The following is a 24,758-nucleotide window of genomic DNA, read 5'->3' on the forward strand; positions in this document are numbered from 1 at the left end:
AAAACCCATATTCCAATTTTATGCTTTTACAGACACCAGATTTTGGTTGAGACTGATATAACACTGTCCTAGTTAAGACATTCTTTAGCTTTTTAAATCCAATTCGATTCAGTTTTTCATGGCTACGAGGACCAGATCACTCACATAAAGGTATCAGCATTATTTCATCACTTTTTTTGTCTCTAACACAGATCGGTGTGTAGCTGAAGTCTCTCTAATTCCATGAAATGTAGTTCCTGCTCTCACAGTTTCATGTCTTACATATGTTATGGCACAATTAGCTCAATGTGTGACTGAGATGATTAAGACATTTTTACAATGAATCAGACATTATTAAGCCAGAGGAGATAACACATGCACAGTAGGGCTTTCTTTAGACAATGGCATTATGGAGCCATACACTCTTTTTTTTTAAATGCAGCACCGTCTTTCTATTGGCAAAAGGCAACGTATACAAAAATAGTAAATGTAATTCTCTAGAAAACCCAGCAGCTACAGCAACAAAAAGGAAAGGCTGGCACTGTGTGCACAGGACTAACTGTGCCAATGATGTTAAGTCCATAAGGAATTTTATCAATCAGCTTTAGCCCAAGTAACATGGCTTTATTTTCTTCCCCATATTATTCTTCCTTCCTTCAGTAAATATAATTAGAGTTAAAACACACACACACACACACACACACACACACACACACGTCACTGAGAGTTTTCTTTTAAGGCTTGTTTCATGCGTACACAAGAAATAAGCTTCTAAAAGGATTCGAGAATTGCAGCACACAAATGCTTCGTTTTGTTTCTGAGCACGTGCTTAACTTTGTTTACCAGACAGTTTGGTGAGGTGACTTTAGCTGAAATGAAACCCTCGTTCCGTGTGTATCAAAGAAAAAAAGCCTGTGTGGCACTTCTGAGCACCACCTGTTTGCTAGCTTAACAAGGTTTTTCCTCAGACTCAGAGTGACCCTGAACAGAGGGCAACTCAACACAGCTGTAAACCTACGACTTTTATACTTTATACTGGGAGCATTTGGGCACAGTAAAAATCTAATAACTGTCTCGTTTGGCTGCTGCCTGCTGTCCAATCCAGCGTCTGTTGAAGCGAGCTGACTGGAACGTCAAAGGCAGCTTGTTCAGCAGTTGTTTGATAATTTGTTATTAAAGACTTTTGAAAAGGATTTGAATTGCTCTTTTATTATAACTTCTTATCATGTCTGTGTTTGTAATTTTCCTTTCATGCGGGCTGAACGCAAGAAAACACATCGGCTGCTGTCATGTGATGCAGATGCTTCATCAAATATGGTTGTTTGAGCTGTAGACTGGCAGTTTTTTGGAATGAATTTTTCGCAGTGGACCTGTTTGAGGTTTCTCTTAAAACAATTTTGGATCCTTTACAGCAAATCAAATCTATAATGATAGTAACATTTAAGTACTGGTGATTAAAATGAGGGTACATCTGTCAGAGGTACAGCAGAGAGTTAACACAAATAAGACTGAGCATCTTCATGTCAGGATCTGTGTTGTGGATGAGGGAAGGAGGACCCAAATGCTGGACTCACAGGTAGGTAGGTGAAGGTTGGTATTTATTGCCGATGGAGTGAACAAACAGAACAGAGGTAGGAAACGGCTGGCTGGCTGGCTGGCTGGACGACTGACTGAATGACTGAAGGGCTGACTGAAAGGCTGAATGGCTGGCTGAAAGGCTGAATGGCTGGCTGACTGAACGCAGGCGTAAACAACAACATAACATCACAGGAACATCAATGACACGACACTGGACTGGTTGAACTGAGGAACATAAATACACAGGCTGAGTGAGGGGTGATTAGAAACTGGTGAGTACACAGCTGAACATAATGAACTAGCGATAAATGGGAAGAGGACTGAACATAATGCACATGGACCAAGGTTAACACAATAAAACAGGAAGTGAAACAGGCAGAAGATAAACAATGAGGACGAACTGAAAATACTGGGTCAACGACCCAGAAACCCTGACACTTCATGAGCAAATGAAGCTTAGTTGGTGCCATACAGTCGGTTCCCCAGCCCAGCAGAAAATTACAATCTGATGATGGAAACGGGCCACCAGTACAAGCTGACATAACAAGAATTTAACACTATCAGAGTAGAACTTGAAAGAATATCAGATTCAAAACTCAAAAGAAGTTTAGGAACATTATCTAAACTATTTTATAGAACATGTGGACACCAATGAAGGAATCCCAGCTAGAAGATGTGCCTGGTATGAAAATGTAGGGAAAAAAATGAGAGTTTAACAAACCCAAAGTGCAACTTTTCAACAGAGAAAACATTCAGTGTTTCAGCAAGTCTGTGTCATAGACATATTATGAAGTCTCCAATGACATCCATCCGTCCATCCACCGATCCACCCATCCACCCATCCATCCATCCATCCATCCTCTTCTGCTTATCCTTTTTAGGGTCATGAGGGTGGGGTGGGGGGAGGGGTGGAGTCTATCCCAGCTCTCTTAGGGCGAGAGGCATGGTACACCCTGGTACACCCTGGACAGGTCCCCAGTCTGTCACAGGCCTAACACATACAGACAGACAACCAGTTGCACTCACATTCACACCTATGGGTGATTTAGAGTTTCCAATTAACCTATCCCCGCTCTCCGATGACACTGATGCTCAAACTTGGGGTTTAAAAAAATCATGCAGAATCCAAATCTACAGATTTGGCTTCAGATTGTGGGATTTGGAATTCTGGATATAAAACTGATTTGGTTACAGTTAAAAATGCTGGAAAAATAACACACAAAGAAATTAAAATCACTTTAAGGGCCTGTGACTTGGAAATCTTTCATTGTGTCAAGGTAAATTTTTGCATGGCTTCATTAAATTTTGATTGACTTTTCATGGCAGGACCCTGACCCTGTAGGCTAGAGCTCGCCCATTACCAACACTGGTATAGTTTCTTCACTTCAAGACAAGGTGAAAATGGTTCCATTACAGGAAATTTCATGACCTCAGGTTAAAATAGTCTGTGCTTTATCCATCCATGGTGATGATGGCAATCCCTGACTTTTCCATTACCTTGAAGAAACAGTCTTCTTTTTCTTTTTGAATTCTTACTATAATCTCCACAATGAAATGCACAATACCCTTCTCTCACAGTGTAATCAGAGTACCTGATTTTGAAGTTTCTTTGAATGAAAAATGTTGTGCATGTCTGTTTTTCTCTTTTGTTTTGTTTTGGGATGCATGAAGTTAAATTTAGTTTAACCGTTTGATCTGTTGACATGAACAGTCCGTTACTGAGCCTGCTTTATCTTATTCCTCGGTCACTGCTGAGCTTTTTCCCTGTTCTGTCTTGTATACAGTGTAGCGTCACTACAGCATACTTTTTTTAGATTTGGAGTTTTCAAACTGTAAATTCTAGCCTCAAGTAAATGAGTCAGCCTGCTGATCTGGATTATTGACTTTCTAGGACTGCTGAAAAGAAAATGTGAACAATCTGTACTCAAGTCTGCTCGTCTTGTCTTTGTGCTATTTTTAGTTTATGCACTTCAGAGTGGGGGCTGGAGGCTGACATATGTCACCTCTAGACTGATGTCATCACATTTTTTATGATAAATTTTATTTAAAACAAACCTAGTGCATTACGAAATGTATATTGCCTATGACTGGCTTTCTGTCTGCTGCCTATGTGATAAAAATGCATTTGACTGCATAAATATAACTTATTCTTACACTTACTGAAACATCATAATCTTCCATGTCTTCCAACATAATGTTCCAATTTTCCATGTTGTTTACAGATTAATAATTCAGACATGCTTTTTGATCGTTTTCAGTGACCACTCTATTCTCTTCTGTGTTTGGAATATTAAAATCCAACATCTTCCAATATGCATGAGGCAGAATTAAAAATATGAATCTTGATATTTTAGTTGCTGATATTAAGGCAATAGACTGGGATAAGTTAGAAGATGCAAGGAAATTGCTGATAATCATGATTTCTGGTGAGTTAAAAGTGCAATATTCTTTCATAGACACCAACAGATTTCCCTAACATGTGTTATATGTAGTTATATTTGAGTCCTTACTAAGATAATATGAAAATGCAGTTTAAAAGTAATGTTGTTTTATTGTCACAAAAAGTTTTGGAAAACTTGTTTATGCTCCAATCAGCACACTTGGGTCTGCTTGTGCTGCTCCAATCAGGTACTCCCAACAGGGTAACAAGTTGCAGAGTGCCTGTTGGTGGACTAACTGTGCAATATCAACACATAATGTGTTTGAGGGGTGTTTCTCCCTCTCTTTTTTTTCATGCATCAGCTGTTAAACACTGATATATCAGCAGATGGCTAATATTAATCAGGCCCTAATCCTTATCCATTGGCCTGTCATTAGCCCTAGTTTTCAATTACTATTTTTCTTTTTTGTGCTTAATCTTTTTTTTCTACAAATAAGGACTTTGGACTACAAAGGACTACAAATAAGGACTATATTAATTGGACTGTGGTGTAATTTTCTGTCAGAAATGTGTCTTGCTGTGCAGTTAACTGTAAAAACAAACCTTTGGAGAAGTAAGTGCTTTCAGCAATATCAGCATTTTATTTTTGCACTAATTAGCAGGTTTCTGTGTGTGTGGATGCACTTTTATAGCTATGTTAGCTAGCACAAATGAATAGTTTGGTTCATCCAAATATGTCTCCAAAACACCAAAATAGTTAATATTCCAAGCCACTTGAGGTTTCGAAGCGCCCTAAATGAGTCGATCCAGAAACATAGGATGATGTCATGGTGGATGCATCCATCGTTTGTAAATACAGTTTGTGTTTATGTGTGTGTGAATGGGTGGATGACTGGTTGTGTAAAGCGCTTTGGGGTCCTTAGGGACTAGTGAAGCGCTATACAAATACAGGCCATTTACCATTTATACTGAAACCCCCTTTTAGTTCAGTCATCATATGTACTTAACTGTGTGAGTAGGACTTTGGTGGAACTGAACTGATTGTTTTTTTTATTACTTCAGAATTCCAGTTTTTGACTTTAAACTGACTGGATGTCACTTGTGGCTGATGTGTTAGGTAGTTCGGTTTGTATGGTGGAGAGCCCTCTTGTGTATGACCTTGTTGATTTTACTGTTAGTTATTTTTGTGTTATTAGACTGTTTAATTAATTAGCATCATTATTTATTCATGTAATTTTTGTTTTTGTTATTGTTTAAATGATTTTTAATTTCTAAGTTTTGCATCTGAGGACCCTTTTTAAAAAATTACATGGTGCTTCTCAAAGGGGTTTTTCCTCTAATTAAAATTTGAAATAAAACCTCAGTGCAGGAAAAACCTGTTTATTTACTCAAGAAAAAACATTTATGGTTCAGTTATCACATTGAGTTTTTCTAACTGGGGTTTTTGTGATGATTTTTTACTCAGTTTAGCACAAAAATACTGGCAATTGCTGCAATCACATCACTTAATGTGGTTTTAAATCTGCGCGTTATTATGTTAAAGTAAGAAAGATTTTCTTGGACTCAACACAAAGGGGTGGATCTTTCAGTCTCTGCAGCATAGAGACACTATCTAAATCACTGCATGGTCCTAAAATATTGGCACTTGGTTTGATTTTATACCATGAAAGCAGAAACACTCTTACGGCCTACTTCTCTGGCCAAGCTAAGTAACTTACAGACTCCAACACCAAGTCTGGCCACTGTAACTTAAATTGCCTTGCTGCCTGTCACTGCTCTTGGATGAAACCTGGCCTGGACCTCAGAGAAAAGACAGCGTTTAGCAGGTGTTACAAAGTTTCTTGTTAAATGTTAAGTAAAGTCCCGGTCCTGTGATAATATTCATTATAAAATTGTGGAAAATAATTAAGTGATTCGTGTTCGGTAACAAACGTAACTAATGTTATATTAAGCATTAAGGGAATTGACAATCATGAACAGTGTTGCTGAGAAAGGTGTCACCTGGAATTATTTATCTATAACATTATTGTTTCTTTGGCAAAACTAAAAGAAATTTTAGGAGATCTTTCAAATTTTGGGACCAATATTCTGTCATTACCTGATAAGACTTCCCTTTCACCTGTTTGATTTTGGAGGCAGAAGAAAAAGACACTTCTAAAAGAATCCTGAATAAAAATGTAGATACCAGGAATTGAGTGTGTATGACAAATGTTTTGCCACGACCTCCAGTCATACAGTGGACTTTCAGACATGCCCTCTTTTACATGTGAACATATCAGAGCCATATTTGAATGACTATGAGAACTAGCTGCGTCTGACCTCCTAACTTTGACATATCAGAGGCCTGAACTGCATGCTATTGTGATAACTGATAGGCAGACACAAAATGTCAACTACACGTGGCTCTGGTATTTAATCAGCATTGCTTCTAATTTGCAGTATGATTAAAAAAAATCCTCTGTGATGCATTTTTGTAGTTTCCAATCCAGGAGTGGGGGCAGCTGCCGCACAAACATATTGACTCTGCTCTCAGTGACAACAGCAAAGAAAGTCTGGTAAACTTCATTAGGTGCTGACAGTGCGTGTTATCAGTGCGCCAAATCTTTTGCTCATATGGCAAAACATAACACACCCAGCGTGGTCGTCTCTCTCTCTCTGTCTCCCTCTCATGGGAATGTCCAATATCCTTCTAGGGGCAAATCTCAACCCAGCAGTCGTGTTATGGAGACAGTAAGCCAAAACAAAGTAGGCAAGTACATTTACCTACCTATTTTTCCTGTGATGATGATTTGCGAATGGCACCTGCCATGCATCAGCTCAGCTATATGAGTGGCCAAAAAATTTTCCTATCTGGGCTGTTGATTGTTTTTTTGAGAAGAAGGGCAGGAAAACCACCATGTTTAGCATGTCACGTTCTTGCAGACCGCTCGGTCTCCTCCTCCTTATATAATGTCTCTGGCAGAAAACAGCAACATTAAAAGGATGTGAGGAGCATAAAAGTGACCTGCGTCTGAATGACAGAAAACTGTCACATTATCGGAGCGATGAAAGCGGCAGGATTACGTATCTCATGTCTGAAAAGGGCATATGTCCCTCCAGAGATCAGAGCGATGATACCTCACCATGCAAATGGAGTTGGAGTTCAAATCTTTTGATGGCGTGAATAGAAGTAAATTCTCAAAGTATCAATGGACACCCAGGGGGCATACCTACAGTGTTATGCACAGATATTTGCATTTTCATCAGAAAACTATTAAAAAAAACAAATTCCCCATGTCGGGGAGGACCTGTTTGTACTTGTTTCTGTCAAGAAAAGAAATGCTTTCAAAATTTAGGCTCTTTTATCTATTATTGATTTGCTTAAAGTCATCCATGCTGTTATGTATTCTCATGTAGTCGGCTGTTGCTTTGTGTTTTTTCGCCTCAGTCAGAGGCCTCTCTGGTCTCCAATTTGTACAAACATGGCACCTAGGAGACTTCCTGGAGCACCGACTCTGTTTTTATTGATTCTGCTGTTGATTCTTTTGTGTTATTCAAGCCGTGTGGAGGGCAGTGCAGCTCTGAAAGTCCTGCACAAAAATAATTATTGCTTCAATTATGTAACAGTAAAACAAACAATAAATCTGCAAAGGGGGAGGGGGGTGATTGCTTTTTAATAAAAACCACACTTTGATTTAAGCAGTTAGCGTAATTTAATGCTCTCAACCCAGTGCAGCAGTTTTTCAAAAGTCCGCTTCTTACCTTGAAGATACAAACACACTGATTTGATAAATATGTGAGCAAAAACATTACCAGCAATTGGTTTTCCAATCCAAAACACATTTGCATACTAATACATGCCCATAAAATATAACATGGTAATCAAATGTCTGGGAGTATGACACTGCCCGATTGATTTTGCCCTCCTGGTGATGTGGTGTATTAAAAAGAAATGGTCAGTGAAGCACCTGAGATGCACCTTGGTAAATGCGATGAAGTTTTTAAGGCATCATCAAATAAAATGATGCTGTTACTCGCCTGGAAATCTTGGAGATGTTGTAATTTTTACCAGCTTTCCCTATGAATAGGACCTTGATCACTCCATGATTTAGTGTGTCACGTCCAGTCAGTTTTCATTTCTTTTCCTCCCTCAACATGATCTTGTTGAGAACTCTGCCAGGCAGCAGGACGCACAGGCCAAAAATATTCCCAATACAGCCACAGATCATCCAAAATATATCACGCCAGGTATAATGCTCCCTTCTGCGCCGGCGACAGGTGCTGTCTCAGCCAGACAGTGCATCTGGTGATGTGGGAATATCTGAAGCCTCTGTCGCCTTCTGCCAAGTGTAGTTTTTAACAGCAGTGAGCAGCACATCAAAAACCATATGCTGACCAGGCTCCCGTGCTCAAACACGTATGATCAGGGATTGATTTCATGTCAGAGTCTGTCATCAAATGTATTATTTCACATCACAATATTTCAGATGCTGAATGTGTAACGTTGCAGGTTTCAGCTGTCCATCGCATTCAAACACACACTAGGTCTTCTCTATGTGTAAAGCAGAAGTGCGTACATCACTCTGCAATATCACTTTATTGTGAAGTGACTCAAATTGTGTCACATTACATAATTACATTACTCCTGAGGTTAGGTTGGTTATTTGCTCTTATGTAAGAGCTTTGATTGGCTATGATTAAAAAAACAAACAGTCTCCAAAGTATAATTTCACAACAAAGATTAAAATCTTTTGTTTTTTCAGTACGTTCTGTGTCCTTAATGATGGATTTAATCCTTATGCTTGTAATTTTTTTAATATCTGCTCGTTGCTTTAAGGTGTGTATGTATTCAGACTCACCCTCGGTCAGGTCATAGCTTTTCCCCTTTTTGGTCTTAAGAAACCTCCTGTGTGGTTTCGGCAGCGTGCGTTTGATCACTAACGCTGGAAAATTCCTTACCTGCCAGACTTCTGGAGACTGCATTCATAAAGCCCCTTAAAATCACACTCCAGCCTCCGTGCTTCTCTGTAGGCACTAAGAATTCAGTTTGGTAGTCCTGATTAGGTTCACGTCAAACGTGTGGGACTCCACATCAGCAAAATTAATTTATCTTTGTCATATCTGATCAAAGAATACATTCATCAGACGTCCCTTCGTGTTCTTAAGCAAAATTTAATCTTGGAGTTTGTTGCCAAAGAGAAAGAGTTTGGGTTTTTTTCCTTGGATGCATCCATAGATGTTGACATTATGCAGCGTCCTTCGTGCTGTCTGAGCTGCCACAAACTGATTTCCAGTGAAAACCCGTGTGCCAAATCTGAAGCACGTTCCCATCTGTTTTCAGAGCTTGTGCAAGTATTACAGTGTTTATGGTGACATTTTGGGAAAACGGCCACTAAAGCTCTGATTAGAAGTACTGTGGCTTCTTCGGCACAGTTCGCTCCATAAGTTTTCGAACAGTGAGAACAGCTGAGATGTGAAATCTAAAAGAGCCTGCCCAGCTCCAGAAAAAATATCCTTGGACAGATGAAACCAAGATTAACTTGTACCAGAATGATGGAAAGAGAAAATCACAGAGAAGGAAACAAACAGCTCATGATCCAAAGCATAATACATCATCTGTCAAACATGGTGGAAGCAATGTTAGGGCATTGCCATGTATGGATGTCAGTTGTATCAGGTTAACAAGCAGCTACTGAAGATGGGCTGCAGTAAAGGCCGAGCAAAGCATCTCAAGGGTGGAGACACATTTTTGCACAAACCTTTGAGGAGCAACACTGGACCTGCAGCAAGTCAAAAAACAATTAAGCATGACATTCAGCCACTAAAATACATTTTTCTTTTTAGAAATGTAAATTAAAAAATGCAATTTGGTGATCGTAACGTTTCTGTTTTTGTAAAACATTTTAAAATCCATTGATAACAAAAATAATTATATTTTAGTTTTGATTCAGAGTTTCTGTTAAGCACTGTATTTGATATTGAGAAACTAGAAACTGGATTAGGTTCAAGTTAATAAGATTACTATCATGACTTTTAAAGAGAAGTGATTCTGACCTGGAGCTTGTAACATTTAGACCATGATGAGTGTCTCTGACGGGGGGCATGGAAGGGAAAAGAACAAGCTGCCTGGATTATTTTTCATCACTTTGTAGCGATAAACAAAACCTTTGATTTTTAAATGCCGCTACAACAAATACGCACACCTGCCAAGTTAGTCCCAGATCATCCCCAAATCAAATAACTGGAAAAACTATCGGAGAGTGCGTGTTCTGCCAAGGTCAATACTCTCAAGTTTGGAAATTCAGGAATAGGGAGTCAGATTCTACCTTTACCAAGGCCCTACCTGTACACTAAGTTTATTTACATTGAGACTGTAAGGTTATGGTTAATCTTGCTTACAAAAATACTTCTAAAGCAGTACTGATTACACATCTGTGTCTCGGCTCTGTCATTCCTCTGCAGATAATCACTATTTAACATTCTACATGCATGAATCTGCTCTGCTGAAATCAGTCATTTTCTCAACTTTGTGCAGAATAAAGTTCTTTAGACATTACGGCATTCTGCGGATTAATAAATGTCTTTGCTTTCATCAATAATGGATCGTGTAAGAGATTGGCGCACTTGTCATGCATGAAAACGAGAGCACGTTCGGTTTTTGGTTAAAAATTAAAGCGTGAATTTATTCCATCATTACATCAGATTGTCTAACAAGGCAATGATTGTCTACAACTGTCCTGTGTCATTTTAATGTTTCAGGTCCTTTTCAATAATTGATTGTTAGAAAAAATCTCATTGTATATTCATAAGAGCGGGCCAGTCACAGCTCAGCACGCTGCGCAGTGTTCTTGTAACCCTGCTGTTCTTACAGTTTGGGGTCAGACACACTTTTTACATGCTCATTTTAATTAATTAACTTTAACTGGCAGCTGCTTCAGACATATGCAAAGAATTCTGACATGTAAACTAATTAGTTCTGGAACTAAAAAACGAAACCAAAACAATCACAGCTCAGACTTCATACGTCCCAAATACAGAATCCTAGATGAGAGTTAACGTTACCTTATAATAAGTCCTCTCTCCATCTCTCAGACAGCATCGAGCCTCAAAGACTACATTTCTGCACCTTGGCACACTTTCATAATAACTTTATTTTCCCTTTCGTTCTTCCCTCTTCTTGTCTCACCTTTTGCCTTTTAGTCTCCTCCACGGGGGCTGCGTCTTTCTTTCCTGTCTCTTTCTTGAGACGCTGCTGCACAGAAACACAAATGCCCTCAAAGTCAAACTCACACAGCATATAGTCATAGCCACAAACACAGTAACAAAGAGAACCAGTGCGGGCCCCTTATGAATTAGACTGCATGTCCTTTTTGGTGTTTGGCATTGTGCTTGTTTTTTCATATTTATCAGCAATGAAATATAAATGACAGAAGTCATGCAGAGTTAACATATACCACATATGTCCGCACATACAACAATGATATAAAAAACAAGAGGACTAAAAGAATTGACTGAAAGTCTGCCCCGCTAACAGATGTACACACATTTCTCAGAGTTACTGAAATTTTGATGTGGGATAAGGCTGTTGGGCTGTTAAAAGACTGCGTCTAGAGGGGACCAGGGAGCAGGCAGCCGTTTTTATGGAGGACCAGCAGGAAGGCACTTGGAGCTCGCGTCAATGTTAAACAAATAAAAGTGTGATATTTCAAACAAGCTCTTTCCCCCATATTCTGCCAACAAATCAAGAGAACAAACATTTTTGTTTTGCAATTTAGTGTCTGGGTGGGTGGATAATGATACACGCCGTGCTTTAGTAAACGCACGACAACCCCTGGAAAAATGAACCTCGGCAATCGAAGGTCAGGAGAATCACATTGAAATGTGTAATTTGAAAGCAAAGATGTATTAAGATTGTTCACAGGTGATGCACTGCACCTGTGGAAAAGTGAAACCATTTTTAAAATGATTCTGTGTCATCTAAGTGTTGTGCTGTGCGCTTAAATGTGTTATTTGTGTTCTGGGATGATTTTGATTTAATTCAGTAATTTTTAGTTTAATTTGTTTTCCTGACCATTTTCTCTGAGATTTATAAAATGTAAGATTGTAAAATGTGAAATTTCTCTATGAATAAATGACTGTGTGATTTTACTGACAGCTTTACTTTAGATCGGGTGTCAAACATACAGCCCGCAGGTCAGAACCATCTCGCCAAAGGGTCCAATCCAGCCCACTCACTCGGCTTTGGAAAACCTGAATATTTTAAATAAGAGAGTATAAATTCTGGACCTTTTATTGTAATTTCAGCAGATTTTACAATCTTCTTACTGACAAAGACATAAGAGTTAGACTGCCTTAGTAAAAATGACAGCTTTTTAAAAAAGATTAAACTTAGTTTAAATCAGATAACAAAAACATTCCTTTTTTCAACATTTACAATAGAACTTTTGTAAAAAGAGACATTTTCTGTGAATTCACAGGTAAATTGTGTTGTTTAATTACAGGATAAAGTCCTGTTTTTCTTTATTTCTAACAGTATAAACCCGATTAGTCATGCTCACAGATATCTTTGATTTCGTACAGCAGCATTTCTTTATAATATGGAAAAAATAAGACCAGTATCATGCTAACAATCACACTGTTAACCCCTCAGCCATAAGGAGCTGATGGGGCATTGTTGTCATTGTTTGTCAGGCTGCCAAGAGGGGCGTGTGAACAACTGACAATTAACTTGAGAAAAACTCACTCAGGATTTTCAACTTGATACCAAAGGTGTATTTACAAAAATCTTTGGACTGAATCTCAGTGTCCTTGACCTTAAGATCAAGGTCAGAGATCAAGTGTTTTTTAAAATAATGTAATCACATAGGATTATATTATACCATAGCTGCATCTGCTAGGATGGTGATGGGTAGCTGTGGCAGCCAAAAAAATGTTTAATTCAGACATCTCAGGGACTGAATCTGTAGTTAAACTTCGTAACACTGAAAGTTGGAGCTCTTTTTTTATGCATGTTATTGAGCAATAGCTGTAATGGTCCAGCCTGCTTAAGAGGAAACTGGATTACATGCAGTCTATGATGTTAAATGAGATTTTCACCCCTGCTTCAGATGTTTCTGTTCTTCAAAAACGACCATGGGAGTCTGATTGCACTCATTCATTATTCAACTCAAAGAACCTGAGCTATCAACAGCCAGACTCAGTTACAAAATCAAGAAGGCGTTTCATTATAGATAATAATGTCTGACCCTAAGTTAGACATTCTGTGGTGAGTGACAGAAGATACTTGGATTAAATGTACAGATCCCTCTAAATGTGGACTTGGTCTTTTGGGGGGCTTTTTAGTCTTTATCGAGTTTGGACAGTGTAGAGAAGGAAAGCAGGGAGAGAGAGCACTGGGAAAACATGAACGTAGATTTGAACCCAAACCTCTGCAATAGCCTTAAAGCATGTGGGTCAGCCTGGTGCACTATATCCGTGCTTATGGATTTAATGTTTGACTTTTCTATGATGTTAATTTAAAAAAGGAACAAGAAGAATTTTCAGTTCCTCTTAACCAATAATGTCACAAACCCTGACATGCTGCTTTAACTGTATAATAAGAACCTTCATTAAGATGGTTAATGAAGGTTCTATACTATATGAACAAAAGCACTGGGACACCTACACATTACACTAACAGGAGCTGCTCAGCCATGGGAAAACATGCCATGAAGCTCCCGGGACACACAGTGTTTGCGCTGATGTTAACACCAGAGAAAGCTTGGAGGTCTGCAGTTATTTATTTAGCAGAGCGTTGGTGACTTTTTCACACTTTTTATGGACTTCAGCACTTTAACTTTATGCAATCTGCCACTTTGTGGTCTGTGCTGCTGTGGATCCTTCCACTTTGCAATATAACCAGTTATAGTTAGTCGTGGAATATCTAGGAGGGAAGAAATTTCACAGACTAGCACACCTGAATTCAGTGGGCTGTTTGGAGCGACCCAATCTTTCACGAATGTTTGTCAAACCAGACTGCATGACTAGGCGCTGTGACAATGGGACTGAGAACACCTGAATTCAAAGACTGAGACGTGTGACTCAGTTCTTTTGTCCTTGAGTTTATTTGACTGGCCAACAATGTGTCATTCAGAAATTATGAATTGAACCATTAAGTACTGAACAGACAATATCAGATACCTCTTAACTTGGCCTTCATTTGATTCCAACTACACACCCATGAAGTTTTGCACTCCATTGTGTTGACAGTGTCTGTGCACATACAAACAGACAGACCTGCTCTCATGGTAGCGTCCGCTGATTTGTGTCTGTAAAAACATTTTGCAGAGAATATACACACATACAAACAGACTCACAAAATGAAAACAAGACCAGCCACACCACATTAACACTGCATTCAAATTTATTAGGACGCACTATCTAGTCTCCTCATATGTTCTTGAAGTAATTGTAAAATTGGCTGGGTGCACTTACAAGTACTATAAGGACTGTTTTTAATTGAAAATGACATGCTCGGTCCCCCAAGAAAGCCCAAGAAGCTGAGAGCTGCCAACATGCCTCGGAGCATTCAGTGACGCTGACTGGTTTGTTTTGTGCTGCTTGAAGTTTGCATTTTAAGGTCTTTGTAAGAGCCCAGAGCATTGATTAACAGCTCTATTGAAAATCTGCACAATGTTCGACTGCTTCTTCCTTTCTGTTTCCACAAAAGATGCAGCATGTGGATGTGTGGACCACTTAGAGTTGTTTGGCTTATAATTACTCTTGAAATGCATTAACTGATTCCATGTTTTAAGGCAAACGACCCACCACTAGAAGCACCAGCCCGTCAGTGTCATTTCCAGTTGACAAACTGATATGCTGATTCACCATGTCCGCATGCTGACTTTCAGTGCTTGGAGGCGCATTGATCTCACCCACCTGTTATTTATCTTGCTTGCTCTTTGAGGATAAACGGGCTGAAATGCATCATCTTGTTTTTGGAGCAGCTTGACCTCAGCGCTTTTCCTCCAACTGGCAGAATCAGCTATCATTCTGCACAAAATCATCCTTTAATAAATGACTGAACAAATCTGAGAGGTGGGCAGAGATTCAAAAGGTCTGGAAGCAGGCTAAGCTGCACCTCATTACTAGGTTATTGTCGAGGATGCAGCCCAAGTAATTAAAAGGCAAAGTACTGATTCTCCTCCTGTCTGATCCTGATCTCCACAAGATAGGTTTGCTCCTGTTACCCGACAGATTCTTGTTCCATTTAACTCATTCACTAATATCTGCAGATTTTCTCTTTATGTTGGCCATCTGTTTCCCTTTGTTTCCAGTCTTTATGTTAAGTTAAAGCAACTAGCCGCTGGCTGTAGGTTCTTACTTATCTGCTTCTTTGTGTGTGAAATGAATGGAGAGATTTAATTGGTTGCCAACAGATGGGGTAAAACCTACATAAAGGAAATGCATAGCTGCAAAGTATCAAAAACTTTTGATGTATATTATCACAATTAAAATAACATATCTGATGTAGATAATTCCAACACCACCATTAAGCGCTCAGTGCCATGAATGTCAGCTGCAAGTGCTGTATTTCTAGTGACTTTTTTAAAATATCACTTTTATCAGCTAAAATTGATTTAAATGCTAAATGACAGACGGATGAATGTTAAGCTGTCAGTCTCGTTTTTCATACCCATTAAATGTAGTGTGTAGTGTTTGAGAGCGTGTGTCTAAGTGTGTGCGTGTGTGTGTGTGTTTGTGTGTGCCTACTTTCAATATTTACTTGCCTTGCTATAAATTTCATTCAAAAAACACTTTCGCTCTTTAAGCATTCAGGTTTCTCACGATACTTGAACCTGCAAACAAGCAGATTATGGGCAAATACTGCAGTCTTACAGTGCTAAATTCAGCTGTCTGTCTACACATTGTCTCTTAGGAGTCCTTAACAAATCAGAAATATCCACACGCATTGATTTATTTACTGTCTGTGCAGCAGTGAAAAAAAGAAGAAACATCCATCAAACGATATTCACCCCTTCCAGCCATTTCCTTTTTGTAAATCTGACATTGATACCTAATGATAGTGTTTGCCACTTGTTTACCTGCATTAGACCAACTCCACACCACGTCTGACATGTTTACAGCAGCCAGCATGCCCGAGATGTTGGGTGACTTCGTGCAGTTCTGCTCCCATCAGTCACACATTAGTGTCTCTGCTTTGCCGCGGTCTGTGTAAACATCACAGGCTACAGTCGCGCTGCGTCCAAACTCAATAATCTATATTAGGGTGACAGTGCACTGGAGCAGTTAAAAGACAAGACTGTAAATGACTCAAGACATTTGCTGATTCACACTGATTCAAACTTACTTCTGAAAGCTAGAATTTAATGCATTTTACACACACACACACACACACACACATATATATATATGTACTGTATATATACTGTATGTATACATATATATATATGTATAAAAAGGCAAGCTCAGAGTTTTTTTTTCTTTTTCAAGGATTCCACACCTTTTAAAACATTTTCCTGAAATATGCCCCTGAAGACGTCACACCGCCATCTGCAAGTTTTTTCCAACTGAGACACAGTTTAGCACAGACTGGCTGGTAATGTGACGAGCATGGTTAGCTTCTCACAGTAGTATTGCAGCCAAATAAAACTTAGAAACAATAAAGGTGGGTGGCCAACTCTTCTTTTAACTTCTGTGCACTATAATCTTTCCAAACGCTGAACTGCTCACTTCAACAGAGACACAGACTCCTTTTTCTTCAACCTTCGCATATATGTATGCATTATGCACCGGCTGCCAGTTTCTTAAGACAACGCTGCTAACATTGCCAGTCTCATCAAGTCATAAGCAAGTATGAAAGCCGACATCAGTGCAAGTTTACTTGGCGTGCGTGTTATTTATCGACCGGGTGCATCGGCCTGGAAGCGCAGTTTGAGATGCAGCTTGTGTGCATCCAGTGAAGTGTGCCTCTCTTCTTAATGCAAATGCACTTAGCATTTAAGGGACTGCACAGACATCAGAGGGAGAGTGCACATATTGTGGTCGACTACACATTCTGGTACATTTATTAAGGCTCGCCCAATAGTCAGGGGTCAGCGTTGGGAGGATGATTCTCAGATTTGAAATGAGCTGTTAAAGGAAGGTTGTGCAGAGACGCAGGATGGAAAGCTGAGATCATTTAAGCTGAACTTGAACTTGACACTAGAGCTAATTCAAGCGAAGCCACTGTGGAGATTGTGATGTTGATCTTGATCTAAGCTGCCGTGGCTTTTATTTCCCCAAACATTTTATGTTCTGAGCGACTCCTGCCGCACATGCTCCAGTAATTTTCTAACTTAGCGTTTAATCAAGACCTCAGTAAATGGTTCGGAAAGTTAAAAACTTCCTTTAATGGGGGACCTTTATTTCAGTATCAGCACATTTTTATTTGCTTTTCTAGGCTTGATTTCTTTCTTGATGTATCACCCCTCTGCATCCTAGTTTCACTGTTAAAGTGCATCTTTGGAGATCTCGTTTACATGCGGAAAGCACCTAAAGACAGTCCCAGTTACTGATAATTAGCTTCTGCTTTAGAAAATCAGACGCTAATTTCATGCAGATTGCCAGTTCAAATATGCACATAAATCTGGCCCTGACACTCATATTTTAGAACCGGGTATTACAGGGATTAACATACAAAACTGAAAAATATAGATATTTTTATGATAAAAAAAGAAGCTTTTTTTACCACTCACACTAGAAAGAGGGTGGTGAGATATTTTAGTTTGGAAGTTGTTGTCCTGTGCTACCACAGGGGCTGTGCATATCAAAAAAATGCTAATATGTTTTAAGTTATTGAACCCTGAGAGTGCGGAGAGCAGCCTACCTGTATGATATAATGCAAAAAGCCCTGTGTTTGTGCTCCTGTTAATGTGCAGTTTAACGTTTTCTCTCGCTAAAGAAATTCGCCCTTAAGCAAAAGTGGATTTAATAGCGATCGCTGCTACACGCTTTCTCAGGAAAAGGGCAACACATTTCCCAGGTGCTTCTGTACCAATACTGTTGAGTCAAAGAACAATATTATTGCTACAGCATGATGAAGAGGAGCACTAAAGAGGCCTGTTTTACTGATTTGTTATTGGACTAATTTTCTTCCTCCCTTTCTAAGTTCTCCACTGCAGCTGCATTGTTGCTGACCACCGATTTGATCATATTCGAAATCTGACTGTATAATACAATGTTGAGCTCTTACACTGCACTGAACACTTAATATAGGATGGCTGTGCCTAAGGAGGTAGAGAAGGCCGGGCGCTAATCAGGAGGTCGGCGGTAGGGGTTTCGATCACTGGCCCTTCCAGTCTCTGAGCACGATGCTGAATTCCAAATAACCCTGATGGATCCATCAGCGTGTCAGTGTGATATATAATATATAAGAGTTTCATGTGTGTGAATAGATAGATTTGAGTGGTTAGTCAGGCTAGAAGGGTGCTATATAAATGCCTGTCAGCTTTACGCATATGACAGCAGATCGTTAGTTAGAAAAATAGCAAGACAAATTTGATCAACTCAAACACGAAGCAGCATTTCCACACGCACAATTCAGATTTGTATGACAGATGCCTAAAAGAGAATCTCCACCAAAAACTGTTTGCATATTTGTGCAAATGACTTTCGTCAATGAAATTCCCTCAGTGACTGACTAAGCTTCTAATCTGTTACAAGAGGCCTCTGAAGGTTTAAGGAGAGATATCGAGTGGAATACCACTTTAAGGTATTTTGGGGAAACAGCCGTATAACCAAGAGCATAATTTGTGTTGTCATGTAGAGGCACTATGTAGGTCTGCTTCATTGGCGATGAATGAAAGGATGAAATTGTGGACTGATAGATTTAAGCAATTACGCCCCCATGAGCTTTATTTAATAGGAGTTGGGGCTAACATTGTTGAACCACAAAATGTGCTTATATCCGAGGAAAATCACTCTGGGTTGTGTTACAGTGTGCGCGCAGACATCCTCTGATTCACTGTCACTGAAGCTGCGGCTTGAGGGGCCTGTTAATGCGAGATCCTGCTCCACCATTGGGTGTGTTGTCTCGATTTTTGACAGATACATCATTTTCACAAATCTAGATTCAAGTTCAGCTACAAAAACAAAATTTTTTCTTCTTTTAGACAAGGCTTATTTTCTGCTTGGAGGCAAACTTGTTCAATTTAGAAAGCATGTTTAATAATCACAAATGAAAAAGCTCCTTACAGTCTCTTCCACTGCAGTAAATCAGCCACTGGGGGGAAAAATAAAAATTCCTTTTTATTGTCATTTTTTTAAAGAGTGAACAGCAGTTTTTGTTGGCAGAGAATTATCTCACTGAACATTTTACTTCATTAAGATCTTGCTGGGCCCTCATCTGGCAACATTAGCATGAATGCTAACAGTTATCCCTCATGACACATCACAGGAGTCAGCGGATGTGATTTTAAGCACAAATGCAAATCCTCCAAGACAGCGTGAGCAGTCAGTGACCCAAAGTTTTCCAGCTACGTTGACCGTTTTGAAAACTGCGGCGCAGCACACTCTGGCTCCCAGTTATGTTAGCTCTGATGCTAACTCCAGGGAAAGTTAGTGTAATCTTGTCCCATTGGTTGGAGCTGACACTAATTCCCTGGGACAGGAGTGTAGCGGTGTGTGATTTAGCGGCGTATGCTAAGTGCTGCTGGAGCTCCGGGCTAGTATGTGGGCACCAGGGCAGAGAGAGCAAGCTGGGAAAGTACTGCCTTCACTAACTGGCCTGATTAGACCGGGTGTGAGATGACATGGATCAGATACACATACTAACCCAGCTGGAAAGACAGATTGGGAAAAATTAAATAAAAATTAAAAAAAAACATGAGTGCATTGAGAGAAAATGAACAGATACGGATGATTAGGAGAAATGGGTGGAAAGTTAAAAACCAAGAGAGGGGAAAATGAAGAGATAAAAAGACAGTAGGTTAATTTTGTGGACGTGATGTTTCCTCCTGGGGTGTTTTTCAGCTCTGCTGGACTGTGGCAGTGTAAGAAATTGGCTGAGATGCAACGTAGCATTTGCATCATGGTTTCATTAGCTCTCATTCAGCCCAAGGCATTTCACACTGCATTTCCTCTACTCATCTGCTTCTCTTAGATCTGCTCACATTACAGAAAAAAGAAGGTAATACAGAGTAAGCTGAAACAGGGAGCAGGAGCTTGTCTTAGACTAGAACTTGGTTAGGATATAGAGCTAAAGAGCGTTTTCATCTCAGCAAATGTTACTGATTGATGCAGACACGTGTGTGGGCCTTTAGCACTTTGGTTTTCCCTCATATCCCCCACCCCAGGAATGAGGTAAAATCAGATTATTTATTTCGGGGTTATTTTATCTGTTAATAGCTGGCACTTTGCTGTGAATACTGCCTGAAGGCATAGATTGTGTTCAAATAAAAGCAGACAGTGGAAGAGAGATTTGGGGCATCTCATGGAGGCCGATTAGCGGTTAGTTAGGTTTAGCCCTGGTCTCCTTGCGGTTCCCCACTTTGACACTGAAAGAAGTTATTTTTGAACACTAGAGGACAAAAAGAGGATGATGGGCTTCTAGTCGCAGTCATTTCCTATCATGTAATCTTTGGTTTTGCACTTGAGATTAATCATTAAATGCATCTGAGTCACACTGTGTTTAGATAAATAAAACACAGTCTGTGAGAAAGCTTTGATATCACTTCTGTGCCTTTTGAAGACACGTGAATGCACTGCTAAAATTTATCCTGCCTAATAGGGAGTAAAGTACTGTAGATTTGAACATGTTCTTGGTTTTTTATGACTCAAAATCATTCTTTACATTAAAATAGTAAAGATTTCACTTTTTGTGGCAGAAACTGTGACTTGTTGGTTATTTTACTTAAGAAGTCTTGGCTATAGACTATATAACCGCCAGGATTATTATTTTAAGATTTAAGATGTTCATAAAATATGAATATACAGGTATTTTTTTACCTTGACAGTGCACGGTGCTGCATCTCTCATCTGCACCTGTGACAGGCTGCTGATAACAGGCAGGATTTGTCAAGGTAAAGAAATATTGTTATAGGCTCAGTATATGAGCCCAGCCATCATTTCAGGAGTAAAATGTTCTGTTACTGGTTCTTATTTGTATTGATGTGTGTGTGTGTCTGTTTTTTACAGGGTATAATGGGTGTAGTGGGCTGGATGTTGCTCCTACTTTCCCATATGATGGCGCCTGTGGCATCCCAAAAGCCCCCAGGGCTCAGCGTGGGCGTGATCATGGGCCAGACGCGCGCCGTTAACGACCAGGATCTCCGACCACCTCGGCGCCCCGAAGACGCGCTTGACGTTTCCGTGGTCACGCTGAAGATGAACCAAACAGACCCAAAGTCTGTGATTACACAGGTGAGAAGCGCATTGGCATTCACCAAGCGTTACGCACATGAATGCATCGCCTGCCACAAACTGATGCTTGAGTTTGTTTTACTTTGTCCAAAGGTGTGTGAGCTTCTGTCTCGCACTCGTCTCCATGGGATCGTGTTTGCTGATGGCACCGATCAGGAGGCCATTGCCCAGATCCTTGACTTCCTGTCCGTTCAGACTCAACTTCCAGTCCTGGGAGTCCACGGAGGCTCCTCTATGATTATGGCTGACAAGGTGAGTGACCTGACGCAGTGTTGGCCATTTCGAGGACACACATGCAAGGTGGACTGCTTTGCATACATCAGTGTTTGTTTTTTGGAAGTGAAAATAAGGACTCCCATTAAAGTTGTGGCACTGATAGATTGGAAAATGCAATATAGTCCACTTGGTTTCCAATATGAAAAACGATAAGCTGCATGCGTTACACATGTGAATTGCATGTTCTCAGCTAGCAGGTACATGAGTGGAATAAATCATTTGCTTCCAGTGAGTTACTTTGGGGGTCTGCCTCTTTGAGGTTGTTTGTCTTATAAATGGATGCTCTAGATGAGAAAATAATACACCGGGAGGTTTCTGAATGATCTGTGCGCTATCAACAGCTCCATCATCTTAGTGTTTGTTTAAGTTGAAAGTGGAAATGCTGCTGTCAAAGTTAAACAGAATTTTAATTGCTCTGAATTGATGGCTGCTATCACCCGAAGTAATTTTATGTTAATTAGGCTTTTAAAAGGTTACAAAGTGCACATTTAGAAGTGAGGTGTTTGTAAGGTCAGAAGAAGCCTTTGCATGGAGCACGCTGCATCCTCTGGTACATCGTTTTTATTTTAGCAGATGATCGAGGATTGTTTAAATATGTAATAATGCATTTTCTGCTTTGTCTAGAACTGGGCTATGCAAAGCTTAACCCCCCACCCCCAAAGAAAACAAAAGGAAAGAACAAGAAAAAGAAATCCTGAGCTGTATGTAGCTGTATCATGTCTAGTGCTCAGTGGGATGCAAGAAAAAACAAAAACAACAAAACAACAAAAAAACAGATTTCTAGTTTTAAAAGAAAAAAGAGGAGATATCCTTTAAGAACGGGTATTTGTGTGTGTGTGTGTGTGTGTGTGTGTGTGTGTGTGTGTGTGTGTGTGTGTGTGTGTGTGTGTGTGTGTGTGTGTGTGTTTATTTTGGTGCGGTGCTCAGTGCAAAGTTAAGGATGTACATTGCTTTCTAAGCTGAATTCTCTCTCTGGTGCTGGCTCTGTAGACCTCGCTGACTGACAGACAGACAGACAAACACAACTGGTTCTTTAGCTTTTAAATCTCTCAGGGCACAGCAGCCAAAACACAGGAACCAATAACTGCTGCAGTACAGCAGCCTTTTGAAGTGCTCCTTGACGGGGGATGCGGTGCGCGAGCGCGTGCGAGAGAAAAAGACAAGAAAGAACGATAACAGAGATGAGGAGTGAGGTAAAGGAGACAGAACTGGCTTGAAGGTGAGGGGGGCTGTGGTTGTAACGTGAAGGTCAGCGGTTTGGACTCCCCGCTGAGCTTATAATGATAGGGGAAATAAATAAATAACATTTTTCTCGCTCTCAATCGCTGCCGTTAATGTTCCATTAAACAGGGTACTTAGCCCCCGACTGCTCTAATTGAACAGCTCGGTGGCCAAAAGTACAAGAGTGCGGTCATTTCTGGCAGCTCCCAGGTGTAAACGTGAGTGTGTATGGCCTGTAACTAACCAGCTCCTCCACAACAGCTCCTGCAGGGTTTACCTGTAAATAACAAAGACTCCCTGCCTGGTTTAAATTGGGGCGAAACCATCCCACTAGCAGTCAGGTATGGAAGCACGGTGAACCAGCATATCGTCGAAAGCATTGCTGGTAGGTTGACTAAAAGTCTCAGACATGCGGTTGCTCGAGTTCACATCTACCCTGTCAGTTCAGAAATGTAGGGAAAGGGCACGAAAGGGCACCAGTGAACTTCCTTGTGCGTGTTAAAGCTTTCTGTAGACACGATTGGGACTATAGGTTTTCATTAGCTATTGATCATTTTTGAAATAAAAATGTCATAAAATTTAAAGCATTTTCTTGGCTCTAACACAAACAGACATCATCTGACTCCATACCTGTTAGCGAGTGGCTAACCTTTAGTATGCCAGCTAAAATTAAAAATGCCATTTTCTCTCTCTCATTGTATGAGATTTTATTCATTAATAGTCCAAGTCCAACAATGTTAGATCCACTTTAAAGAAAGCTTCATTAATATTGCCTAACATCAGCTAGCAGCCCCAGAAACAGCAGAAAAGTTCAGGATATCTTCAACAACTCACTTCTGTATTGCTGTCATTGCACAGACATGAGCTTTACTGACTCACCGACTCGTCCCCCCTCCAGAGTGAATACACTTGTTATATTGACAGCTGAGGTAAACAGTGAACCAGCAGCCTGCACTCACTACAGATGAATAACGACCAGAGTTGCCACCATAGCTAGGATTATGCACTAGAATTGGAAGGACTCAGGTGACTGTAATCTGCAATCTACTGACATGTAGTCGTGATATTTTACACACTGTACCTTTAACAAGAGATGCGTATATTTTAAAGGGGAGCCATGATCACCTCTTTGAGATAAGAGGTTTTTTTATTGCATATTTGCAGATAAGGCGAGCCACATAAAAACTGCTACAATGCACATGGCATGATAATAACAAGATGTGGCGGCTAGTCATAGATAACTATGTTTTATTTTCTTTGGGAGGCAGATATGATATGTAAAAGGCCTCTTTACACATTTCTGAATAAATGGATACTGTTACTGTTCAGAATCTTAATAAATAGATACAAATACATAAATTCAACAAAAATATTACATTTAAAAGAAACAATCAAAAGTTTGGTATTTTTATTTGATTAGGTGTAAAATATAGCTGGTATTTATTAGTTTATTAACTGATTGATTCTTTTGAGAATATTTCTGAGCGTCAGACATACTGGTGTGCTACAGCATTTGCTGATGGCGCCTAATAATAAAATGATTACAGAGGTGCCGAGGACTCTCAGTGAGGCTGACACATACTTTGCACTTGATGCTCCCTCTGTGATCGTGACAGCTTCACAATAACCCCCCTTCAGCACTTTTTTTTCAGCTCTATTAGATCCCATTAATCTCACAACATCAGACACATTTAAGCAGGAATGGTCTGGAGACTTTGAAAATAAAAACAAACCAACTCCAGCAAACATGATTTGCTGTGGGGGGAAGAAAAAAAAGTCTGGCTATGTGAAATATCTCTTGGCAGTGTGACCACTGCTTTCATACCTGCTGTCAGTGGTGTAGTGATAATCTGGAGGATCGAAATAAATCCCAGTGGGCTGGTAACAATTCAGCTTGATTACTGTGGACTAACAAACAATATTGTGCTTTTTGCAGCTTGAGCAA

The 24,758-nt window shown here is 39.9% G+C and overlaps 1 protein-coding gene across 1 annotated transcript in view; it reads left to right on the forward strand.

The window, feature by feature from the left end:
• The window catches only part of grin2ab (glutamate receptor, ionotropic, N-methyl D-aspartate 2A, b), a 115,965-nt gene that overhangs the window by 6,789 nt on the left and 84,418 nt on the right, over nt 1–24,758 (forward strand). The window contains exons 3-4 of the mRNA XM_039613029.1: nt 21,092–21,316; nt 21,410–21,568. Of these exons, the coding sequence (XP_039468963.1) occupies nt 21,092–21,316; nt 21,410–21,568 (384 nt within the window). The remainder of the gene's footprint in view (nt 1–21,091; nt 21,317–21,409; nt 21,569–24,758) is intronic.

The sequence above is a fragment of the Oreochromis aureus genome, linkage group 6, assembly GCF_013358895.1.
Source record: "Oreochromis aureus strain Israel breed Guangdong linkage group 6, ZZ_aureus, whole genome shotgun sequence".
NCBI lineage: Eukaryota > Metazoa > Chordata > Actinopteri > Cichliformes > Cichlidae > Oreochromis > Oreochromis aureus.